General features: G+C 21.4%; 1 protein-coding gene across 1 annotated transcript; it reads right to left on the reverse strand.

Moving 5' to 3' along the window:
* Positions 1-517: 517 nt before the first annotated feature.
* LOC129609618 (fatty acid-binding protein) lies at positions 518-21,046 on the reverse strand. The gene is made up of 4 exons (XM_055521654.1): positions 20,877-21,046; positions 20,766-20,799; positions 1,917-2,194; positions 518-1,002 (listed from the first exon to the last, which is right to left on the reverse strand). Exons 1-4 carry the CDS (start codon positions 20,913-20,915, stop codon positions 952-954), a joined length of 402 nt encoding a protein of 133 aa, XP_055377629.1. The 5' UTR covers positions 20,916-21,046; the 3' UTR covers positions 518-951.
* Between the last annotated feature and the right edge of the window lie 397 nt (positions 21,047-21,443).

Consider the following 21,443-nt stretch of genomic DNA (forward strand, 5'->3'; position numbering starts at 1 on the left):
TTTTTTTGCAAAATTATGAGTTTTTTTTTCATTTATACACAATAATTGTAGCTAAGGTGATTATAATTTAAACCAATTGCCAACATGTATTGTTATAAAAACAGTTTAGTGTGCGGACCTTATTTTTACATTTACAAACTTAAATCTTATGAAAAATATATTATATTTCTTACTGGAAAAATAGAGTATACGTATTTAAAAAATTTAAGAATTTAAATAAAATTTTCTATATAATTATATAAATTTTATAATAAAGCTTTTTAGAATATGGGGCGATTATCTGAAATGCTCTCAATTATCTGAATATATTGCACTTACCATTAGGCACACAAAATGATCTTGGGTCGCGATGCATTATCATCCCGTGATACCTTATACCTTATATTCAATTCAGACCTTTTAGAAATTAGTCTTAAAATTAGAAATAACATTAATTTAAGCTTCATATAACAAATTATACTTTATTCATTCCATTTTATTTAGTTTTTATCAATATTTATTTTTTTAATTTCCTTTTATAAATGCTATACGTATGTATATTTTTTTATGTAAATGCAAAGCTTACATCTATTAGTTGAAATATTTAAAAAAAAATCAATCAGTGAAATTTGTTTTGTTTTTTTTTGTCTTGTAAATTTTTAATACAAATATCCAAAAATTTTAATTCTTACAAAAAAAAAAAAATTATAATTTATAATATTATAGAAAGCCTGGAAAATGTCCCTATCTAATTAATAATAATAGGACAATAAAAGTCTTATTGATATTTTAGATTATTATTATAGTTTACAATAATAAAAAAAAATCTTTAATTTATATATATATATTTTTTTTTAACATTATAAAAATGCTTTGTGATGTCGAACAATAATACAATTTTAGAGGACATCAATTTCCTAATTAATTTAGGTAGGTGTCAGTATAGTATTTTTATTTGTTTCAATATAATATCTAGGCAGCCTTGTATGTTCGGACGCATGTAACGTCGCCGATAGTTAGAGTCTAAAAATAAAAGAAAATAAAAAATAATATTAAAAAATAAAAAAAAATCTTTTTAAAATATATTTTTTAATACATAAATATAAAAAAAACTATGCATATATACATAAAATACAATAATATATACACAATTTTTTTTTTAATTTGACAAACCAGAGGGAAATTTCCGCATTTCTTAATATTTATTTATATTTATAATTTATATTTAAAATACAATTTTTGATACATTATTCATCCGTCATGAAAATTAAGTGAGTAAGATTTAAGTAAAAAGAAATATTTAATTTTAAGTACTTTTCTATCTATCTGTCTAATTATTTTTTCAGGATTTTATGAATCTAATAGAGTTTTATTAAATTAAATAATCAACAATTTTGTTGTTTTATTTTTAGTGAATTATTATTAATATTCGATAGACGACATTTTAGCTCTGAAATTGAAGAAATCGTTAACAGTGCCGTAGATTACATCTAAAATTTGTATAACGGCATTTGAGTAGTACGCCGGTAAATGTAATTAAATTACAGGAGCTATTAATTAGTTTAATATGAAATAAAATTGAAATATACTAAATTTTTTAATATTAGAAATAATTAATATGCATGTTCCTGTTTTGGTTTCATACATATATACATATTTCTGGATTCGATTATTATCAAATTGACTAAATTTAAGAATACAAGTTGTTTAAATTGACATTCATTTGAAATAATTCGCTTTGGTTATAGAGATTTACAAACAAAAATTCGAAATTTAAAATATCCTAAATTTTCAATTTTATCAAACATTGCCTCTTTCTACAATAGCAAAAAATGTAAATATGAATAAGATTGAACGATTATTGAATAATATTAATGCAAACTTAATTTTTTAAATTTTTATTAATATTTAAATAAACTATTGAAAAACATTCTTACCGCAACCATTTCGTCATCTTTGAATTCACGAATAATAGTTGTTGGTTTTTCACCTTTTTGTTCATGGACAAGTTTATTTTCATTTTCAAAAGTGCATACGCTTTCTACTTTACGTCCATCAATCGTTTCTTCATCGAAAACTTCTCCTGGTTTAAATTTAATTACAGTTGTTTTAAATGTTGATGATGTTGTTAGGGTGTATGAACCATCATCATCTTTAACTAAATCCACAGTTGCACTAGCTTTATTTCCAATGGTGCGAAGGACCATACCAACACCTTAAAAAAATAAATGAAAAAGGAAAAAAAATTACTTTATAGAAATTACACATTTATTTTAAAATAAAATTAAAAAGAATATTTTTTTCAAAATTTAAAAAAACAACTTGTAATAATTGACAATTTAAACAAATTATTTAAATTATTTATTATAATAAAAATATTAAATTTAAATAGCAAGAATTTTTAAAGAAAACTCTTTACGGAATTGAAAATTAATTGTAAAATTGTGAAATTTCGAACAACTCATTTTTTTGTCAGCTACTTTGTTTTTTATTTTATTAAGGCTATTTGTTTTTAATTCTATTATTTTATAGTATTTATGTAAATTTGTAAAGAATAAAATTAAAATATGTACATATATTTAGGTATGTAAATGATTATTTGAGGAGTTTGATTTGTTTTTTAAAAGGCAGGTCAGTGGAAAATAATAAATTTAAAAAATCAAATATTTTATGATTGCATAACTATTTATTTGTTATACATCATTATTATACGTACATACGAGTAGTGTATATCAACCTAAGCGTTTATTTTTTATATTAATTGTAGCATTTGTATATTTATATACATGTATACATCAGTACCTAATTAGTAAAACGAATCGTACTTATATTTTATTATTTTCTTTTTTAATTTTGTTAAAAATATTTACATATTATTTACTCTAATTTCCATTTCTATGAAACAAAGCAGAAAAATAATAAAAAATTGCTTCCCATAGTTAGTTTTTCTAGTTCAAATATTTTTATATCTTTTGTGTATTGTTGAAAATAATTAAAAATCTTTTTTTATGTGAGAAACGTTGAAAACATTTTTTGTTAAAATGCCAATATCTATTTTCGCGGTTTTTTTTTTATGTTTATTGGACACGTGCTTTTCTATATCCTCAACGCAATTAACAATGGAAAAAATTGCACATCATATAAGTTTGTATTGTAAATTTTTTTTACAAGATTAAAATAAAATTATTGATTTCGAAATTGGATTTTGTAATTAATTGCTTTTAAATTGATTTAATGGCAATTGAATGTAATTACAATTAAAACTTTTAATTAATTGAATTATTTTAAAAAATTTAGTCTCAAATGTTTGAATTACAAAATTAAATTTAAAAAATGACATGGGTTTTTAATTCATTATTTAATTTTAAATACAAAAACATTTTTAAAATAATTTTTAGTAGCATTTATATTAGATTTATTTTAAGTATACTAAAGTATACAGAATTTTATAGAACTTAAGAAAGATAATTCAAAATTTCAAGAGGTTTATTATGAAAAATAATAAAAATATTCTATTAAAATATAATATTCCATTCGATACAGATTCTTACTTTTTATAATTTGAACAATTTTCGAAAGCATATTTGAAATTTTGATCATATTGAATGATACAATTGTATTCGAATCTCCTCACTAACAATGTTATTATTTGTGATTTTAATTCATATTTAATTTATACAATAATGTTCTAACTTATTTAATTAATTTTAACTTATTTTCAAGAGTCTCAAATTTTTTACACTAGCTCTTAAATTTGAGTGTCCAACGAAGAAATTTTTTTTTTTGTTCTGTATTTAAAAAGAATAAAATGCAACCGGACGTTGTTATTATTGTTGCAGGATGTGAAAAATATTTCTTTTCTTTTTGTCATTGACTATATGCATTTAATGCTTACGTCTGAATTGACTAATAAAATGTATTATATTTATGTATGTGGAGGACGACTAAAATTTTTTCCATTATTTATTTAAAATTTATTAATTTTAACTGAATTCTTATATTATTTTTTATAATATTGTATGCATAATATATTTGCGAAAAAATTTTAAAATTGATTCATTACAATATATTTATTGTATGCATGTTTTATAATGTATCTTATTTGAAATCAAAGTAAATTGCCGAAATAAATTTAATTAAAGACCTTTATTTGTGAAATTTAACTGTTTGGAATTTCTTTTTTGTTGAAAAAAACCTGAGAATAAAATTTGATTTGGCAATGAAATAAATAATTATAATAATTTTATCATTATAGTGATTCGAAACAAATATTGTCAATAATATAAGTATGTATATAAGATTTATTTTTATTGAATATTAAAGTGATTTTAGAATTTACACAAGTAAATTAAAAATAATGGAATTTTAATTATTTGAATTTAAAGGAATTTTAAAATTAATATGTACACGAAATTTACAAGTTGTAAAAATGAACATTATGAAAAATTATTTTATTAAATTCAAAACTTTATAAATAATTTAATATTTTAGAATTTAAAGTAATAAAATTAATTACTTATTTTAAGAAACGCTACTAGATACCGTATTGAAATATTGACAATTATTTTCTAGAAAATGTAGAATATAAGTTTTTCTTGAGTGATTTAACATTTCTATTGTGAAAATTAGAGAGGAATTCAATTTACGAAAAATACTCATCTCTATTGTGAATTGTTAACATTATTCTTAATTGTGATGTTATATTTAATAGACCTGTAATCTGTTAATTTATAGGTCTCTATTTAAGGTTTTGACCGTGCACAAATAATTATTTTTATTATAATTGCCGACGAAAATTTTAATATACATATTTGTTGTAGCAATACGATTGACATTAAAAAAAAAAAAAATAAAAATAAAATTTCATTATTTTGTTTTGTTTTTTATTTAATTTTCTCTTCTCAAATTGTGCGATTTTTATCTATGAATTAAAAATAAAAATTTATATTGCGATGATCTTTGAACACCTTCAAAAAAGTTATCATCACTTTGACAAAAAAAAATAAATAACAAAATTCTTTTTTTCGTTTTATAAAAAAAAAAAAAAGTATAATCAGAATGAAACTTTGACCGTCACCTCATAATGAAGGCTATTTCGATTTTCGCTTTCCTAAAGAAAATGAAAATTTTAAAAAAATTTTGAAAAAAAATTCTAAATGACGAAAATTTAAAACACAAAGCAAAGAAATTTTATTAAAATTTTATTTTTTATAATAAAATTTATGAGAATATTTTCTTTTCATCATTTGAAGTTTATTGAGTCATAATTAAATTGCATTTTTTTTCTTCAAATGTATGTCTTGAAATATACAAGGGTGGTTAAGAAAAGTAATTAACAGAGCGGACAATAATGTCTAAGAAACTATTAGGCTTAAGAATAGTTTTAAATATATTAGTAATCCTGAATTGCATTGTTGAACAAACATAAGTAGAATTGATTGTGTTTTGGAAAAATTCATGAATCGGATTTTGTTAAAAGTTTGGTTGAGCAATATACTATCGATAGGAAATATTTTATTTAAACCATCCCACATTTTCCATATAGATTTTAGAAGTGAAATTTTCGTCGATGAAAGGCTAAAGTTCGTTTATGAAATGTTGGCAATGTTCATAAGTATTTTAGTTATTTAGTATGCTTTTTTTTTTAAATAAATAAAAGTTTTAATTAAAAACAAATGGTATTGTCTTGTAAATTTGTTTAATCTGATAAATGGATTATGAAGTGATGGATTCGATATACACTGCGTATTCCTTGAGTCTGCATAATATAGTGTTTATATCTGTGACCCTAAATTTTTGATATGAATAATTTAAACTTCTTATAAAATTATTAATTTAATAACGAAAATAAATATGAAATCCTACTTTGTTTTATTTTAAATAATTATTATAAAATTATAAAATATTTATTGCGGTATATTTTGAATTTTATGTACATACATATATATAATTTAAAATTTAACATGGAAACATTTCACATTATGAAATTTTAATTAATAAAATTGAATTTATAAAGCAAAAAAAAAAAAACAAAATATCACTTATCTACATTAAAAAAATAAGTGGGTACTTTAAAAATTAATAAAATAATCTAAAATAAAATTTAAATTAAGGTATTAAGATAAATACAAATTAACGTCAAAATTAGATTTTTACAATTTAATTTTGATTGATAAATAATATTATAAAATAATTTATATGCACATTATAGTGTGAGTATGTACGTCATATGTACGTAGCTATGTGTCATATAGGAGATAAGCTAGTTTATGTATAAATAAATATAATAATTTCATTAATCATTATTATAAAAGTATTATAAAAGTTTATTTATATTAAATAAACTTTAAAGTTTATTGACTATTTTTTATTATCAAAAATATTGATAAGAATTAGTAAAATATTTTTTTTATAGTCATAATAATTTGATTTGAGAAAGTAAATAAATGAGTATTTAATGTACTTATTAATACTACTGTAAACATTTTATTAAAATCAATTTCTCTGTAAAAAAAAAATACCAAAAAAAAAAAAAAATATTTTAATGTTATCATCAAAAATTAAATCATAAAATTTTTACATAATATTAAATTAGTCTGGTCATTACACACCTCATATATGTAAGTATGTATGTATTTACATAACTGCTGAATAATACTGATAATGAAGAAAGAAACATGAAAAATTAATGAAAGACTTCTATATGATCAAGTTTATTTGAGATTTTTGCTAGAAGCAAGAAATGTACTTTAAAATTATTGGAAATTAAAATTATTCTATCTTTTTAATTTTTTAAAATTCAAATCGATTTTTTAGAACAAAATTTTATAGAATTTGACTTAAATGATAATTTGCGTTTCAAATTGCTATACAAATTATCTTTTGATCAAAAATTTAATAAGAATTGCAACAATTTTAGAAAATAAAAATTGTAAAACTGTTAAGTTAAAAAAAAAAAATTTCGGAATTCCAAGAAAAACTGTCCCTTTTTAAATGTGAACAGTCCCGTCAACTTTACAAAAACGCACCTTCATACTTATCAAACGGTGCCGTTTTAATGTGCTTTCGTTTATAAAAATGTTCAATATATTTTACTTATTCACGTACTTATTCACGTACTTATGCAATATCCTAAAAATAGTAGTTTTCAGCAGCGTTCCTTTGCTGATACAAGTAATTTTGCGACTTACATACATACATATACTAATTATATTATGCATATTTTGTAGCAGAAAAAATATTAGGAAAATTTCAGGCCGTCAATTTAACTTTTAACAACTAACGTCATACGAATATGTGCGATAATCTTAATTTACATTATTAAAAATTTCACTTAATATTCAGTTATTATTTTTTATTTATTATTTTATAAATAAATTTCAATTATTTATTTATATTTATTTAAAATATCAGTTTAATTTTATTTCATATTTTAAGTAAATATCAATTAAACAGTTATTTATTTAATATTTTTGTTTCTAAGGTAAATATTTTCAATTTTATCAAATTGAAAAATTTAGAAATGAATTTCTTTGATTTCAAATTCATTATTGTTTTGGACGTGAAATAAATTAAGAAAAAGAAAAATTTTAAAAAATGAAATATTGATAACGCGCAACATAACAAGTGATTTTGATTATGAAGTTCATTTCATGCATTATTTTTGGTAAGATTAATTTGGTAAAAAAATATTTATTCTATTTTTTGTATAAATAAAGTTACAAATGATAATATTTATAATGTTATTAATGTTGACATAATGTATGTATGATTAGAAACCGTAGGATTCAGACAACAAATTAGGAAGTCAAAATTGATACGAAATTCTTAAAATCAAATATTTATGGCGACAATCTGTTTATATATATAGTCGAACTCTCTTTAAAGGGAATTTGGGAATTATTAACTAATACAAAATTTCTGTGATTTTTAGTATTGTGTAAAATTTATGAGTGTTAGTAATCTGGTATAAAATTTACATGTATTGCATTTTAATATGATTTGTTCATGCTTCATACATGATACTTGATACATGTTTAAACGAACATCCAAACTACTTCTGTTACGTAAATGCTCCGGCAGAAATGCCAAACTGCTTCGGACATAAGTTGATGTTTTTGTAAATAATGTCAACGCATGTATGCAATTTATATGCAATTACTCTTTCATGTCATCAACTATAGAACTCGAACACAACTTATCCTTCAAATACATAATATTAAGAGAACCAATATCAACGCATCCATTCAAACATTTAAAATTAATTAAAAAAAATATATATACATTTGTACATACGTATGTATGTAATTTCTTTTTGGATTACAAATTCAAAATAAATTTTTAAAAAACTGAAAATAGATTATAATTTTAAAAACGTTGCAATTTCAATTATTTTAAAATACAGTTCTAAAATTAAATAAGTAAAACGGTAATTGACTGCAAAATTCCATGCAAATTATTGTGTTTTTTTTGCTCTTATACTTATTGTATTCAATGATTGAATTTCAATTATTTCCCTTCATACAAATTGTGTATTCATGTATTCATCATATAAAGTACAGAAAAAAAGGTACGGCTAAGTTCAAATATAAATTTTAAATAAATTAATTGATTGGTAATTAAAACGCTAAATATATAAAAAAAAAATAATAAAGAAAATGAAAACTTTTAAAAATAAGAGCAATGTCGCTTTATTTGTAATCGTACGATTTGTGTTTCTAGAATATTATAAATTTATTATTCCGTTCGTAAAACTGATAAAATTTTGGCATGATATATTTTGTGCTTAGCGACAAAATTCCAATCGAGTTATTTACAATAATGAAATTTTTCTCAAAGAGTGTGTTTAATGATATTATCAAAACTTCAAATTGCTGTGGTAGATTGTACAGTTTAAGACAAACTTTTCAAAAATAATGATAAAACATTATTTCTAAATTAAATATAAGCGATTCATAAAATGAATTATTAATTCATACAGGTTGACTATGAATGATTGGTTTTGTGAGTTTATTATTAAAAAGTTGACATGGTCAACTATATCTATTTATCGGTAATTTTTTTTTTTAATTTTATATCTGCTTGGGTGTTTTCATCACAATTTCATTTTGCAATTATCTAGTCTAATTTTTTATGAAATTGTTATTTAATTATTCGTGTCGATTTATAAAGAGTATAACTATAACATAATATATATACACATAAATCAATTATTTATACTCACCATGAAGGTTAGTGTTTATTTAGCAATTTTATTTCATTATATTTTTCGTCAATATTATTGAAAATTTAAAAGTAATTATAAATTTAGGAGGTGCTTTTTGTAACCGATTTCTCCTGAAAATTCCAAGATAGGCGAGAAAATATATAGGGCCAGGAAAAAGAATGCTATCAAATGTCATTAAATGGCAAAATATTGAAAAGATTTTATTTAATATTTTTGCTCATACATATGTTTTTTAGGGATCGTTTCGGCATAAAGTTAAAGGTCCTGTACATTGAAGAAAAAATTAAAAAAAAATTCACCTGTTCAATTTTACCAATTATTAATGATATGCAGAAGTAATTTAATTTTATTAAAAAATTGCACTCTTAATTTTTTTATACAGTAAGTATAATTAAAATAAATTAGCTTATTAATTTTTTAATTTTGTGTAATAGTAGTTAATTATTAGTACTTACATAATATTACATAAAATTATAATTAATTTAAAAAAGTCCAAGAAAATTTTTTTCAGATTAAAATTTTTAAGTTTTAAAGAAAATTATTCTTGTATAACATTTATTATATTTATAACATTTTAAATTTTTTAATAAAGTTTATAACTCCACCGGTTTATATATATATATAGGTATAGATCTATGTGCATTTCATTTCACACCCACTTTCTCATAAAATTTTTATCTCTCTTTGAGTTTATGGCGATAATAGTGCCAATGTAAAATGGCAATGCCTACATAGTGATACATATCCCGTTTACATGACAGTAAATTTTTGTTATTATACCATAAATGAATCATAAAATAGTGTCAAATAACTTTCTGTTAAAGGCTTGTTATTGTAAATAAATACTTATTTATATATACTTATTTTTTTATTAATTTTTAATAAGTTAATAATTTTATGGTTGTTAAGCAAAATCTGAATTTAATAACTTCTTACGATGATTAGTTCTGAAATTATGGATAAAAGAATAGAAACTTAACGTTTTTTAAAATGATCTCAATTTTAGCAATAATTCGGAAAGCTGTGTTTGGTTTTTTTATTTTACAAATTGCATGATTAGAAATTTGGAATATTGCCATGTTCTACCCAATTTTTTAGCGAAAATAAGTAAAAAATTACAAAACTCAATTTCTTTTTTTTTAATTAATTTTCAAGTTTTGGTCCAATAAATTTACTGGAAATTGGTTTTTTTAACATTTAAATTTACAGAAAAATTCAAAATTTTATACAAAATTTACTGAAGTCCTTTAATTACCGATTTAATTATTTATTTATTTAATATATACATACATATATTAATTGATTCATTTGTTACGGTAACTCATTTTGGTATCTTAACTATTATTTTGAAAATATTAATTATGTTGTACACTATCATGTTCGATATTGAATCGTGAAACTTGCTGTGATTGAAAGAACACAAGATATTTTCATACAGTTTATTTGTAGTTCAAAAGACAAAATAATATGCAACCATTTAAGGGCATAAATTTGTTGTTTAAATCCAAATAATAAAATCTTAGAAAATAGCAGTTCAAGTATTCCGTATATAATTCAAAATTTCTTAGTGATTAAACGTTAGATCTCATTTAAATTCTTCGTTTATATTTTTTTCAATCATATAATATTACATAATATACACATAATTATTTTTATTTTTGTTCTAAATATTATATAATTATGTGTAGATAAAGAAGTAGCATTGTTTTTGCTCTTAATGCGCGCTACAATATTCCTCCTATGCACAAAACACAAATCATTATAAGAATTAAATAAAACAAAAAAATCTTTTGATATAATAAAACTGTGAATTTTCGTATACGGTACTCGTACTTGGGATGGCTGACATAAATTTAAAAATTTAAGATTTTTTTTTTTTTGAATTATCAAGTAATGGAGAGAAGAATGTTAAAATGATAAATTATTATTTTGAGAATTATGAGTTCTTTAAAATATGACCTCTATAATAATAAGTTTAAATACCATTATTTTATTTATTTGTGTAGGACTCCAAAGAGAAAAGAGAAATTCAAAAAAAATTTTGTTTTAAGAAAGTATACTTAAATAAAATGGTTGAAATTTATCAGTTAAAATACAAATATAAAAAAATGACATTTTGATTTTCTTTTTGAGTAATAAATTTTTTTCAATTATTTTCGAATTTTTAAGTATATAGCTTTATTTATCTTTATACATTATAGTAAATAATGTGATTTACTAGACAGAAAGCGCGGAAATAGTTCTTATAATGCACTATACTACTGTATATCTATATATATATATGTATAAGAATACGAGGTTTTCCCAAATACACTTACATATGTACATATTATTTCCATAGCAATACTTTTTTTTATGAATAATTTGCATGTCGAATACAATATTTACTAGTATGATTTCCTAAGAATATTTTTATATTATACGTCTTACGTGTATAAGTTTACAGTGAAAATTTAATACATGTGTGAACTGTAAATACCTTTTAATTAATATTATAAGCTTAAAACTATCAATGAAATATAAAGCTTAAATATGGATGGCGCCTTTAATTTTTAAATTTTAATTGTAAAATGATAAAGAGGAAATAGTACATATGTACGTATATAATGTAAATTATTAGTTAATTATGATAACATTTTTGATCAATTTTGATATTAGCAAGGAAGTGTTATAATTTTTACTTATTTGATAATTGAGTAAGGAGCTGTTTTAATACGGCTTTGCAATATCTAACTAAATTTATGTAGATACAGACATATTTCAGTATTCTAATTGCTTGTTCTACAAGTATTTAGAAACATATTGAGTTTACATAAAGTTGATTTAAATGTGAATAAAGAAGAGCCACGCATGCATATACAATTGAATTAGGGACCTGATAGTCTATCTAGGCTATTTTATTTGGCAAGTTGAAGGAAAATGAGTAATTATTATATGTTTAATAATGTAATTTTCGAATAATTAGAATTATTATTGGGTGTTGCGTATCTCGTTTTTTTTTTTCTAAAATGTATACAAAATTTATTCACTTTGTTTTTGAAAGTGAGACATGCAGTCGATAACTTGAGAAAAAATACAAAAATCCAATTCAAAAAATGAGTTTAAGAAAAGAATGTAAGAGTGTAATGATTTGTATAAGAAAAGAAACTCAAAATATAAGATGAGTGACAAATAAAAAAAAAAAAAAAATGTAAAATATTTTTGAAAACAAAATTTTTCTTTATAATAAGAGACAAAATTTCTATTATTAAAATCACATAGCATTAAATTTCTCTCCTCAATTACGAAATTTTTCACTCCAATTCTTTTCTACCCACCCCTCTGCGGTCAAACATGTAATACCTACCAACAACTTTTTTTTTTCTTTATGTAATAAGATTGTCCTAATTCATTGCTCTTAAATTGTCAATAATAAATTGAAGCTCTTAATAAATTATGAGTAGCTATGTTTCATCAAAATACGAGTATTTTTATTTAAAAGTATGTATGTAGGTACATATGTACATCGCATTGTACTATTAATGTTTCTCGTATTATGTGTGTACACATGTAAAAACAAAATTTAATAAACATCAATGGGCAAAAAAAAATTTTATCAATGAAAAAAAAAAAAAAATAAATAAATAAACGAAAAAAGCGTTTTTTACAAAGAATTCTTTTGTATTTTTTTTTTCTTAAATTAAAAAAAAAATTTTGCTTTTTTTTTTACCAACCGAATCGTGTACAAAAATGCAAGGTATTGTTTTCACACCCAAATTTCATTTGTTGAAATTAGTAGCGGAAATGCTCTTTTCAGAAAGCAAAGAAATATTTGGACTAAAATGTTGACCTTTTTATATATAAAGTTGTCTACGTCAGGAGTATCTTAATTTCCGAAAAATTGATTTGTGAAGACTCAAAAAAAAAAAACAAAAACTGTACATAAAATTTAATATTTGAGTAGAATAACCTTTAGTAAATTTTTAATTTGTTCAGTTTTACAAAAACCAGAAATAAGAAAAGACCATATCTAAGGCAATTTAACTGGCAGTTCTAATCAAATTTAATATGTTAGTTCTGTCTTAAACGAATCAGTAATTAATAAGATAAAATTTTCGAGAATATAAAATTTCGTATGTCTAAGGAATGTTTAAAACAAACGGGCAGTCACAAATTTAATAATGTCCTTTACTAATTTTCTTTTATAAAATATTCATACCCTTGCGTCAAACATATTTGGTAATTATCTTATACGAGCAGTTTTCTTAGCGAATATATAGTCATTTATGTATAAATGTATGCACATTGGGCCGGTTTACATTGACCGTATACACAACACTTCTTTTATGCTTCTCCCATATTGTAATAACTTAATGTGATCGAGCATATGCTGTCTCATATCAAATTTTTCTTTTATTTATTTTTTTTTTTTTCATATTTCTTTACTTTTGTAAGAAAAATCATAGTATGTATAGTGCCACTAAATTAGTATGTTTGCATTTTAATATACATATACATATATTATTGTATAAATATGTAATTATGTAGATACATATTTATATTATATAAATTAAAGACGGAGACAAAATTTTTTTAATACTTAAAAATTAAAAATTTTGTATATACGAGTATGTATGTAGGTATGATAATGTATATATAACAATATATTGATTTAATGTACATATTCTATATAGTCGAATTGTATATATAACAATAAATAAATTTTACAAGTTCAGATGATTCTTGAATCAATTATAAAATATTCTTAAAGAAGAGGGTAGGTAAATTATTTTAATTGGATCTAATTCAATAAAAAAAGAATATCTTAATTCAATAATAATAATAAATAATTTAATACGATCTTGTGGGAAAAATATGAATTTATCTTAATATTTAATATATATATATATATATATGTATATAATATGAATATGGACATAAGTAGTTGATATACTTTTATATGTATGTACTTAAAGTTATATTAGGATTTGTATACGTTTATAAGTAGTAATGTTAAACTTCAATTCAGTAAATAAATTTAAACAATTTTATTGAAATATTGAAAAATGTGTTTTTTTCTTTTTTTAAAATTTTTGGTTGATTGAAAGGAATCATCTTAGATTTTTCGTATATAGCATGTACATTATGTAGGTATACATAAGTATTAAGAGACTATATTTTGTTATAAGATGAAAATGATTTTAAATTTAAGAAAAGAATAATCAAAAAGAAAAAAAAAATTATGGAATGAAATTTTATTTGAATGGTAAACTTTTCTTTCATTTTAGGGGTGACAATTACTATTCATACATAATATTTTAAAGGCAATATTGTATTTAGAGTACTTTAAAAAGTATAGGCTGTTTCTGTCTTGTTATCGAAATTTAAAAAATTTTTTTTCTCTTTTTATACATATATCACAAAGAATAGAAAATCATTTATATTAATTTTGGTAAATCAAAAAAAAAATAAAAGAATAATATGAAAATTAGATGACTAGACACGCGATACTTAAAACTTTTTACATTTTGATGAGAGATATAGGCAAATACATATATAAGTATTTTTTATATTAAATATATATTTTTAAGATGAACACTTATATATATTGTAAAGCTATAAAGTAAATTCTCTTTAGTAACAATATAATAATAAGTTTAATAAGCTTGAATTCAATTAAGCGCTAATTTGATATGTATTATACAATCATTATGATTACACATATTATATGGCCATTTTATTAGCCAGCTCCATATTTGATTTTATATATTTATATGTACACATATTATAGATGAAAAAGCAATTCTTGAACTAAAAAAAAATTTAATTTATATGTTAAAAATAGTATATGTTTTACAACAAAATCATATATTTACAATTATATAAAAATTCATTTTAAAAATTTAATAAATTTTATGCCAAAATACAGGCTCTATCCCATCATACTTGAAGTTTTAATTCATGAATTTTAATTTGAAGCATAACAGCTCAGCGTAAATTAGAGATTATTGATTATTTTCGAAATGGTAACATTTAATTTTTTTAAGAATAACCATATGAGCTTGGTTAAGTGCAATTAATTGTAAATAAAATTTCAGTTGAATTGTGCAATCAGCATATATTACAGTTTGTATTTTACGATTTGCAATGACAAACAGTAATGCATCCAATAAAGTAATGCACTTAAAAAAATCGAAACATAAAATTAAGAAAAAAATAGATCAATATATATATAAAAACATAAAAATTTAATTCCTTGGCATTTAATTTGTACCTTGATTTAATATTCATATAACATAATTAAAGAATACATATATATCAAGCAAGCAACAAACAAAAAAAATTTTTGTTACTGATTTTTTTTTGCGTTATTATTCAGACTTTTTAAAGTGGGACAGCTTTTAATTAAAATAATTATTTGATAAAATGAAAAATAAATTTCTTTATAAATCAATAAGTCTTTCAAAAATTATTAAATCATTTATTAACCCTTACACTAGCTTAAGCCCTATTAATCCAATACCCTAGCTAAAATAACCATCAAAAAAATTAAAAATTTAATTGAAAATATAAAAATTATTTAAATTAATTGTCCTGTTTGTTATACCAAGAAAGTAGTAATAAAGATTTAGAGTACCTTCCAACGATGAAATAAAACAGAATGTTTTTCTTGCACTAAAAATTTCGATCAAAGTTTGTATGAAAAAAACATACTTTGAAGATACCAACAGTGCGGATTTAAAAAAAAATTTTTTTTCTTTAAATAATCAAGAAAAGTATCACATTGTTTTAATTTGAATAATTTTTAAAATACGAGTATAAGCATATTCCAACATATTTTCAGTATCAAATTCAAAAATATTTGTAAAAACCACAATGTTATGTAAATTTTATTAAAAAAAAACTTTACAAAAAAATAAAAAGAAAAATAATATGTTATTTAATACGTGATCTATTTTTCCTTTTATAAAAATTTTAAAAAATTAATTTTAAAATTCATTGAAAATATATATGTATGTATGTATTTTAATATGTATGTTATATTTTAAAATAAATATGTAATATGATTTTAAATACTGCTGTAGACTATAATAAAAACAATTCGACTAAACTTGTAAAAATCGTAGAAACTCAGTGTTTCTATAACTTTAGTTAATGTTTAGAATGTACATGTAAAATGTAAATGTAGAATGTTTATAGAATGTACATAAATTCTTGTATGTTAGTAAACAATACTGCTTGATCTAGATTTGGATATTCCAATAATATTATTCCCTATAATCTGTTTAAGTCCATGTACATTACTAAGTTCCAAAATTATGGGCTAAAACCTATAGAACCTGAAATCACAAGTTTATAGAATGTACATACATATTTGCATAAATTGTAAAATGAAACAGACAAGTAAATAAAAGTGAAAATATTTGCTACTATAAACGTGATATGCAAATGATAATGAAATTACAAAAATGTTCAAAGTTTTCGAAATAACTTTAAGGTAGGTTGCTGTTCTCTTTCAAATAAATAAAAATATGAGCCGAAACTGACCACAAAAGTATAATGATCAATTCAATGGAATTTTCCCCTTTAAAATTTTTAACAATTTACGTCATAACGTGTACTCAAGTTTTTAATATTGATGTACAAGTTTAATTATAACAGTAATGGTGGTGCTTTTGCTGTTATTATTTTTGAAATTGAATATAAACTTAACAGTTTCTAGATATGACTTATAAATTATTGTTAAGGTTGTAAAGCAGAAAAATTCGCTTACTTATAAATTGCAAATATTTATTTTAAACAATTAAATCGGTTTTCAGAGAATTTTTATGATTTGAATGAGCTATTATAATTGATTTTTTAAATTAATGGAATTAACAATGTTAAATAAACCAGCATTATTAATTAATTCAAAAGATTCTCTAATATGTCAAAAAAAACTTTCTAATCGATTAAAAATTTTTTTGTTGTCAAACACCATAATATAATCTTCCCTTAATAAAAATTATGTAAATATATTTATACATATATGATGTACATAGGAATAATTTGAGGATAAGAATAATTTTTATCTTTTCAAATTAATCAAAGCTATTAAATTTTATTAAAAGCAATAAAATTTTTGTAAAAGTGAAACTTTAAAAATTGTTCATATATTTAAGCAACCATGTACTTGTACATATGCAACATTCTAACCAAATTTATAACTTTATGATGAATATACACAGTAATTGCATAATGATTTATTCTGTAAAAATTTTAATTTAAATCGAAAAATTTTATCAAAAAATATATAAATATTAATAATTCAATATCAAAAATAATTTATGATACTAATAATGTTAAAATTATAAATGTGTTCCAAGTTCAAAAATAATGCAATTCATTTGCATTATTGAAAAATCAAAGAATTTTTTTATCAGTCTATTAAAGTTAAATTAAACATGCTATAAATAATTGCAATAATTTCTTTAATAAGTATAACTAAAATAATAAAACAGAGTGGAGCTTTTAAAAATTCAAATCAATTTGAATGTGAAAAATAGAAAAGCTTGAATATGAGAGAAATACAATTAATAAATAATATGAGATCGTAAAGTCAACCAAAATAAGTTATAGGAAGTTTGAGTAAAAGGTGTTTGACTGTATTTTACAACTGAATATAAAATATTTTAGAATCAAATTAAGTAAACACTTGTATGCATATTATATATGTTAAATGAAATGTAAAATATAGAAATATTGAATAGATATGGGATTAAATTAATATTAAAAAGCGACGTTTTTGTTCCAGTAATAAATTATTCGGGAATACATTTTTATTTCCACTATATTAATAAACAATAACTTTAATCTTATTTATAAGAAATAAAATATTGATAAGTAAAAAATAATATAGGGCTAAAATTTAACATAAAGATCTCAATTAAAAATTTAGTTAATAAAAACAGTGATGGCACATGAGCGGACACAAGGCTCATTCATTTTGATTATATACTGTGAATAATTATCAGGAGCAGAAAAAATCTATTAACTTAGAATATTTTAATAGGTCTAACAATAATGCAATAATTGCAATGACATTAATATGTCGAATTGAAATAAAAAAATTGCAGTGTTTACTCCAACATTTTCACAAAATTTTTAGAAAAAGAACGCTATATTTGCCAGTTACCTATTCTTTATACATACATAATAAAAAAAACCTTATAATAATGTTTGTTCCATTTTTCATTATTACCTAAGTAATTATACTTGAATATCACTTGTATAAATAACTGAATTATTGTAATTAACTCGAAATTTATAAAAATAGCTTTTAATACTTTATCATATTATTGAAAATGAAAATTTTTTTAATAAAATGTGAACCAAGTTAATAAAATTTTTAAATGATAATTCAACTTTAATCATCATAATAATTATTGTATTTCATTAGTAAGAATCAATTATAAATAAAAATAGAAAAAAATATGTAAGAATTCTTATATACCTATAAATATATATGTATATATGTATGTACTAACTTTATTTTTGTAATTTTCAAACCTCACAACTAACACGTATAATATCTAATTAATTTAAAACCCAATTTGTATAAAATTTTAACGCAATAATAGTTTCTTACTGAAAACACTAAAATTTTGCATTTGATGCATCACTAAGTTTATTTGCTTATTTATTTAGTTCGTGATACATGATTTGCAATTTAAACATAAAAAATGAATATTTCTGAGGTTTAAATGTAGTTTGAGTCCGGATAATTCTGTATGAAATAAATAAATATTGAAATTTCCCTCAAAATGGGTAACAAATTAAAAGCAAAAAAGGGACGCTTTTTGAGGGATATGAGAACCGTTTAAAAATCTTAATTTCAATAAATGTAGAAGGAAGAATTAAAAAATAATAGTAAAACAGGGAGAAAAACATGTAGATATGTATATGTACATATAAATTATTTGAAATTCAAGATCTCATTCAAGCTTTGAAATCAATAGTTGCACATCATTATAAAACAATAATTTCTTGATATTTCTACACTTCAGAGGTTCATATGTATGTACATATTTTTATTTGATGTTGCATACTAAATGTTCCGCTTAATTAATATGACTAGAATAAATTAATAATAAATAAGGTTCAAATATTAAAATATTTATGATCATCATTATGAACTTCCACAAAATATATAATTAGATGTTAAATATATATACATAATTTGTTTACTTAAACTTAATGAAAATTTATATCATTCGGTTTAGATTTGCATAAATGCAGGCGCTTAATATCAATTAGGAACTAAAAGATTTTGTATAAAAACTAAGTATGTAAGTAATGTAATTAATAATTATGCATGTTTTGTAAAATCTAATATCTTAAAATTATTTGAAAATGTCAATTGTTTTGAAAATAATTGAATTTAAACACTGGCCTAAGTATTTCTCATGTGAGAAAATTAAGACTGCAAATTCTACAGCTTCTTTTGTATAATTAATATTTTCTTCACCTTAATAATACTTATGTATGTATGTACAATAAAAGAAGATAAACAATTTTGCATTTAATCAAACGCATTTTATTTTTAAATTATATTTAAGAAAATTTCATAAATACAAAAATTTATAAATAAATTATGTCGACATTATAACATATACATACACACAAGTATGTATGAATATGTAATATTTTTTTGTTTTTCCTAATAATCTGGTGGAACAATTAATTTAAGTGATAACTTTTTCAGCATCACTCTGTACTGTTGTAATACATATACATAATTAATTCTACTACAATTTTATCCTATATTTATACACTATAGACTGGTTATCATCCGATATTTATTTATGTATATATTTGGCCAAAACAAAAAAAGTATACTGGAAAATGGAAATCGCGTGATTATACTTTTAAACTAGTAAAATAATATTGAATCATCTATACATACAAAAGAAATTCTTATTCATTGTTAATACAATAATTTTCGAGCACAAATACTAATTTGAAATTAAGTTAAAATAACTTTAAAATGCTTCACACTATATAAGTATGTACATAGTTGGAAGTTTTTTTTCTTCTTCATTTTCATAGGCAGGTAGATAATTTTATGTAGTAGGTACATATGTATATATATGTACATAAAAAATGCCGGCAAAAAATGTCTTGCGTATAACTTTTTTAATTAAAAAAAAAAGAGCATCATTTTTATAAAATTCTTATAAGATTACTCTTATACTCTACTGATTCTTTTCCGTGCAACGTATTTAATTTTTGCCTTCAAATACAAAAATTTGTTAGTGTTCTATTTTTGGAAATGCGCGTGTCAAAAATCTACATTTTTTTTTAACAAGTAGTTTTAAAACTAGTATGTTTTTTTCTATGATTTAATATGATGATTTAATGAATGACACTATAGTTCACTGTACCTAATTGGTTTCTACACGCGGATTAAATATTATTTTTAAACATGCTTGTTTTTAAATTTTGTTATCTTACATAAATTTTCTATCTTATTACAGTTAAATTTAAAAGCACATGAAAATTTATTTTCTTATAAGTAGGTATACAGAATTTAGGTACTTACCAAGCGCTTTCATATAATTGTCAAAGTTATCTGACTGTAATATAGAAAAAATTTAAAATAGATAATTTTCTCGACTAGTAGTATAATATCAAGTATGGTTTGTAAACTAACCTTTTCTAATTTATATTTTTTTCCAACCCATGAAGCCATTTTTGATATATAATATTTATAAGACTGCTATTTGAACCGGCAAATATACTAACTTGAATTAAAATATTTCTAATCGCACAGAATAGAAAATTTAAACCATACAACTAGAGCGACTCTTTAAATCGGACTAACAAAATTTTTACAAAAATTTACCTTTTATTCCGTTTTACTTCATTCTTATTCAATTTGCTTTTAGCTGTGAAATATTGCCAGATTGTTTTATATTTTCTCTAAAAGAAATGTGATAATGAATTTTTTATAAGAATTTTTTTTTACAGGCATATGTTAAAACGTATTTTAATATACATAATTTAATAATATAATTTATGTTTGTATGCATATGTAAACATATTTCCCTTATGTTGCTTTATATTTTATAAATAAATGCTTAAAAAATTGTCAAAAGAAAATCGAAAAAATTTTGTTCTGAAATTTAATTTTTGACATTTTGTTCTAAAAAATTTAAAATTCAATTTAGGAAAATTTAGAAAAAAAAAATAATTTTCAAAAGAACCAAATATAATTTTT

The sequence above is a fragment of the Condylostylus longicornis genome, unplaced genomic scaffold, assembly GCF_029603195.1.
Source record: "Condylostylus longicornis isolate FDR11 unplaced genomic scaffold, ASM2960319v2 ptg000040l, whole genome shotgun sequence".
Taxonomy (NCBI): domain Eukaryota; kingdom Metazoa; phylum Arthropoda; class Insecta; order Diptera; family Dolichopodidae; genus Condylostylus; species Condylostylus longicornis.

Bases quoted from the DNA above. Each gene is read 5' to 3' on its own strand.
- LOC129609618 (XM_055521654.1), bottom strand. From the start codon at position 20,915: ATGGCTTCATGGGTTGGAAAAAAATATAAATTAGAAAAG. The intron at 20,800-20,876 runs GTTAGTTTACAA...TCTATATTACAG, and splicing joins AAAAATATAAATTAGAAAAG to TCAGATAACTTTGACAATTA. The intron at 2,195-20,765 runs GTAAGTACCTAA...TATTTTTTTAAG, and splicing joins CAATTATATGAAAGCGCTTG to GTGTTGGTATGGTCCTTCGC.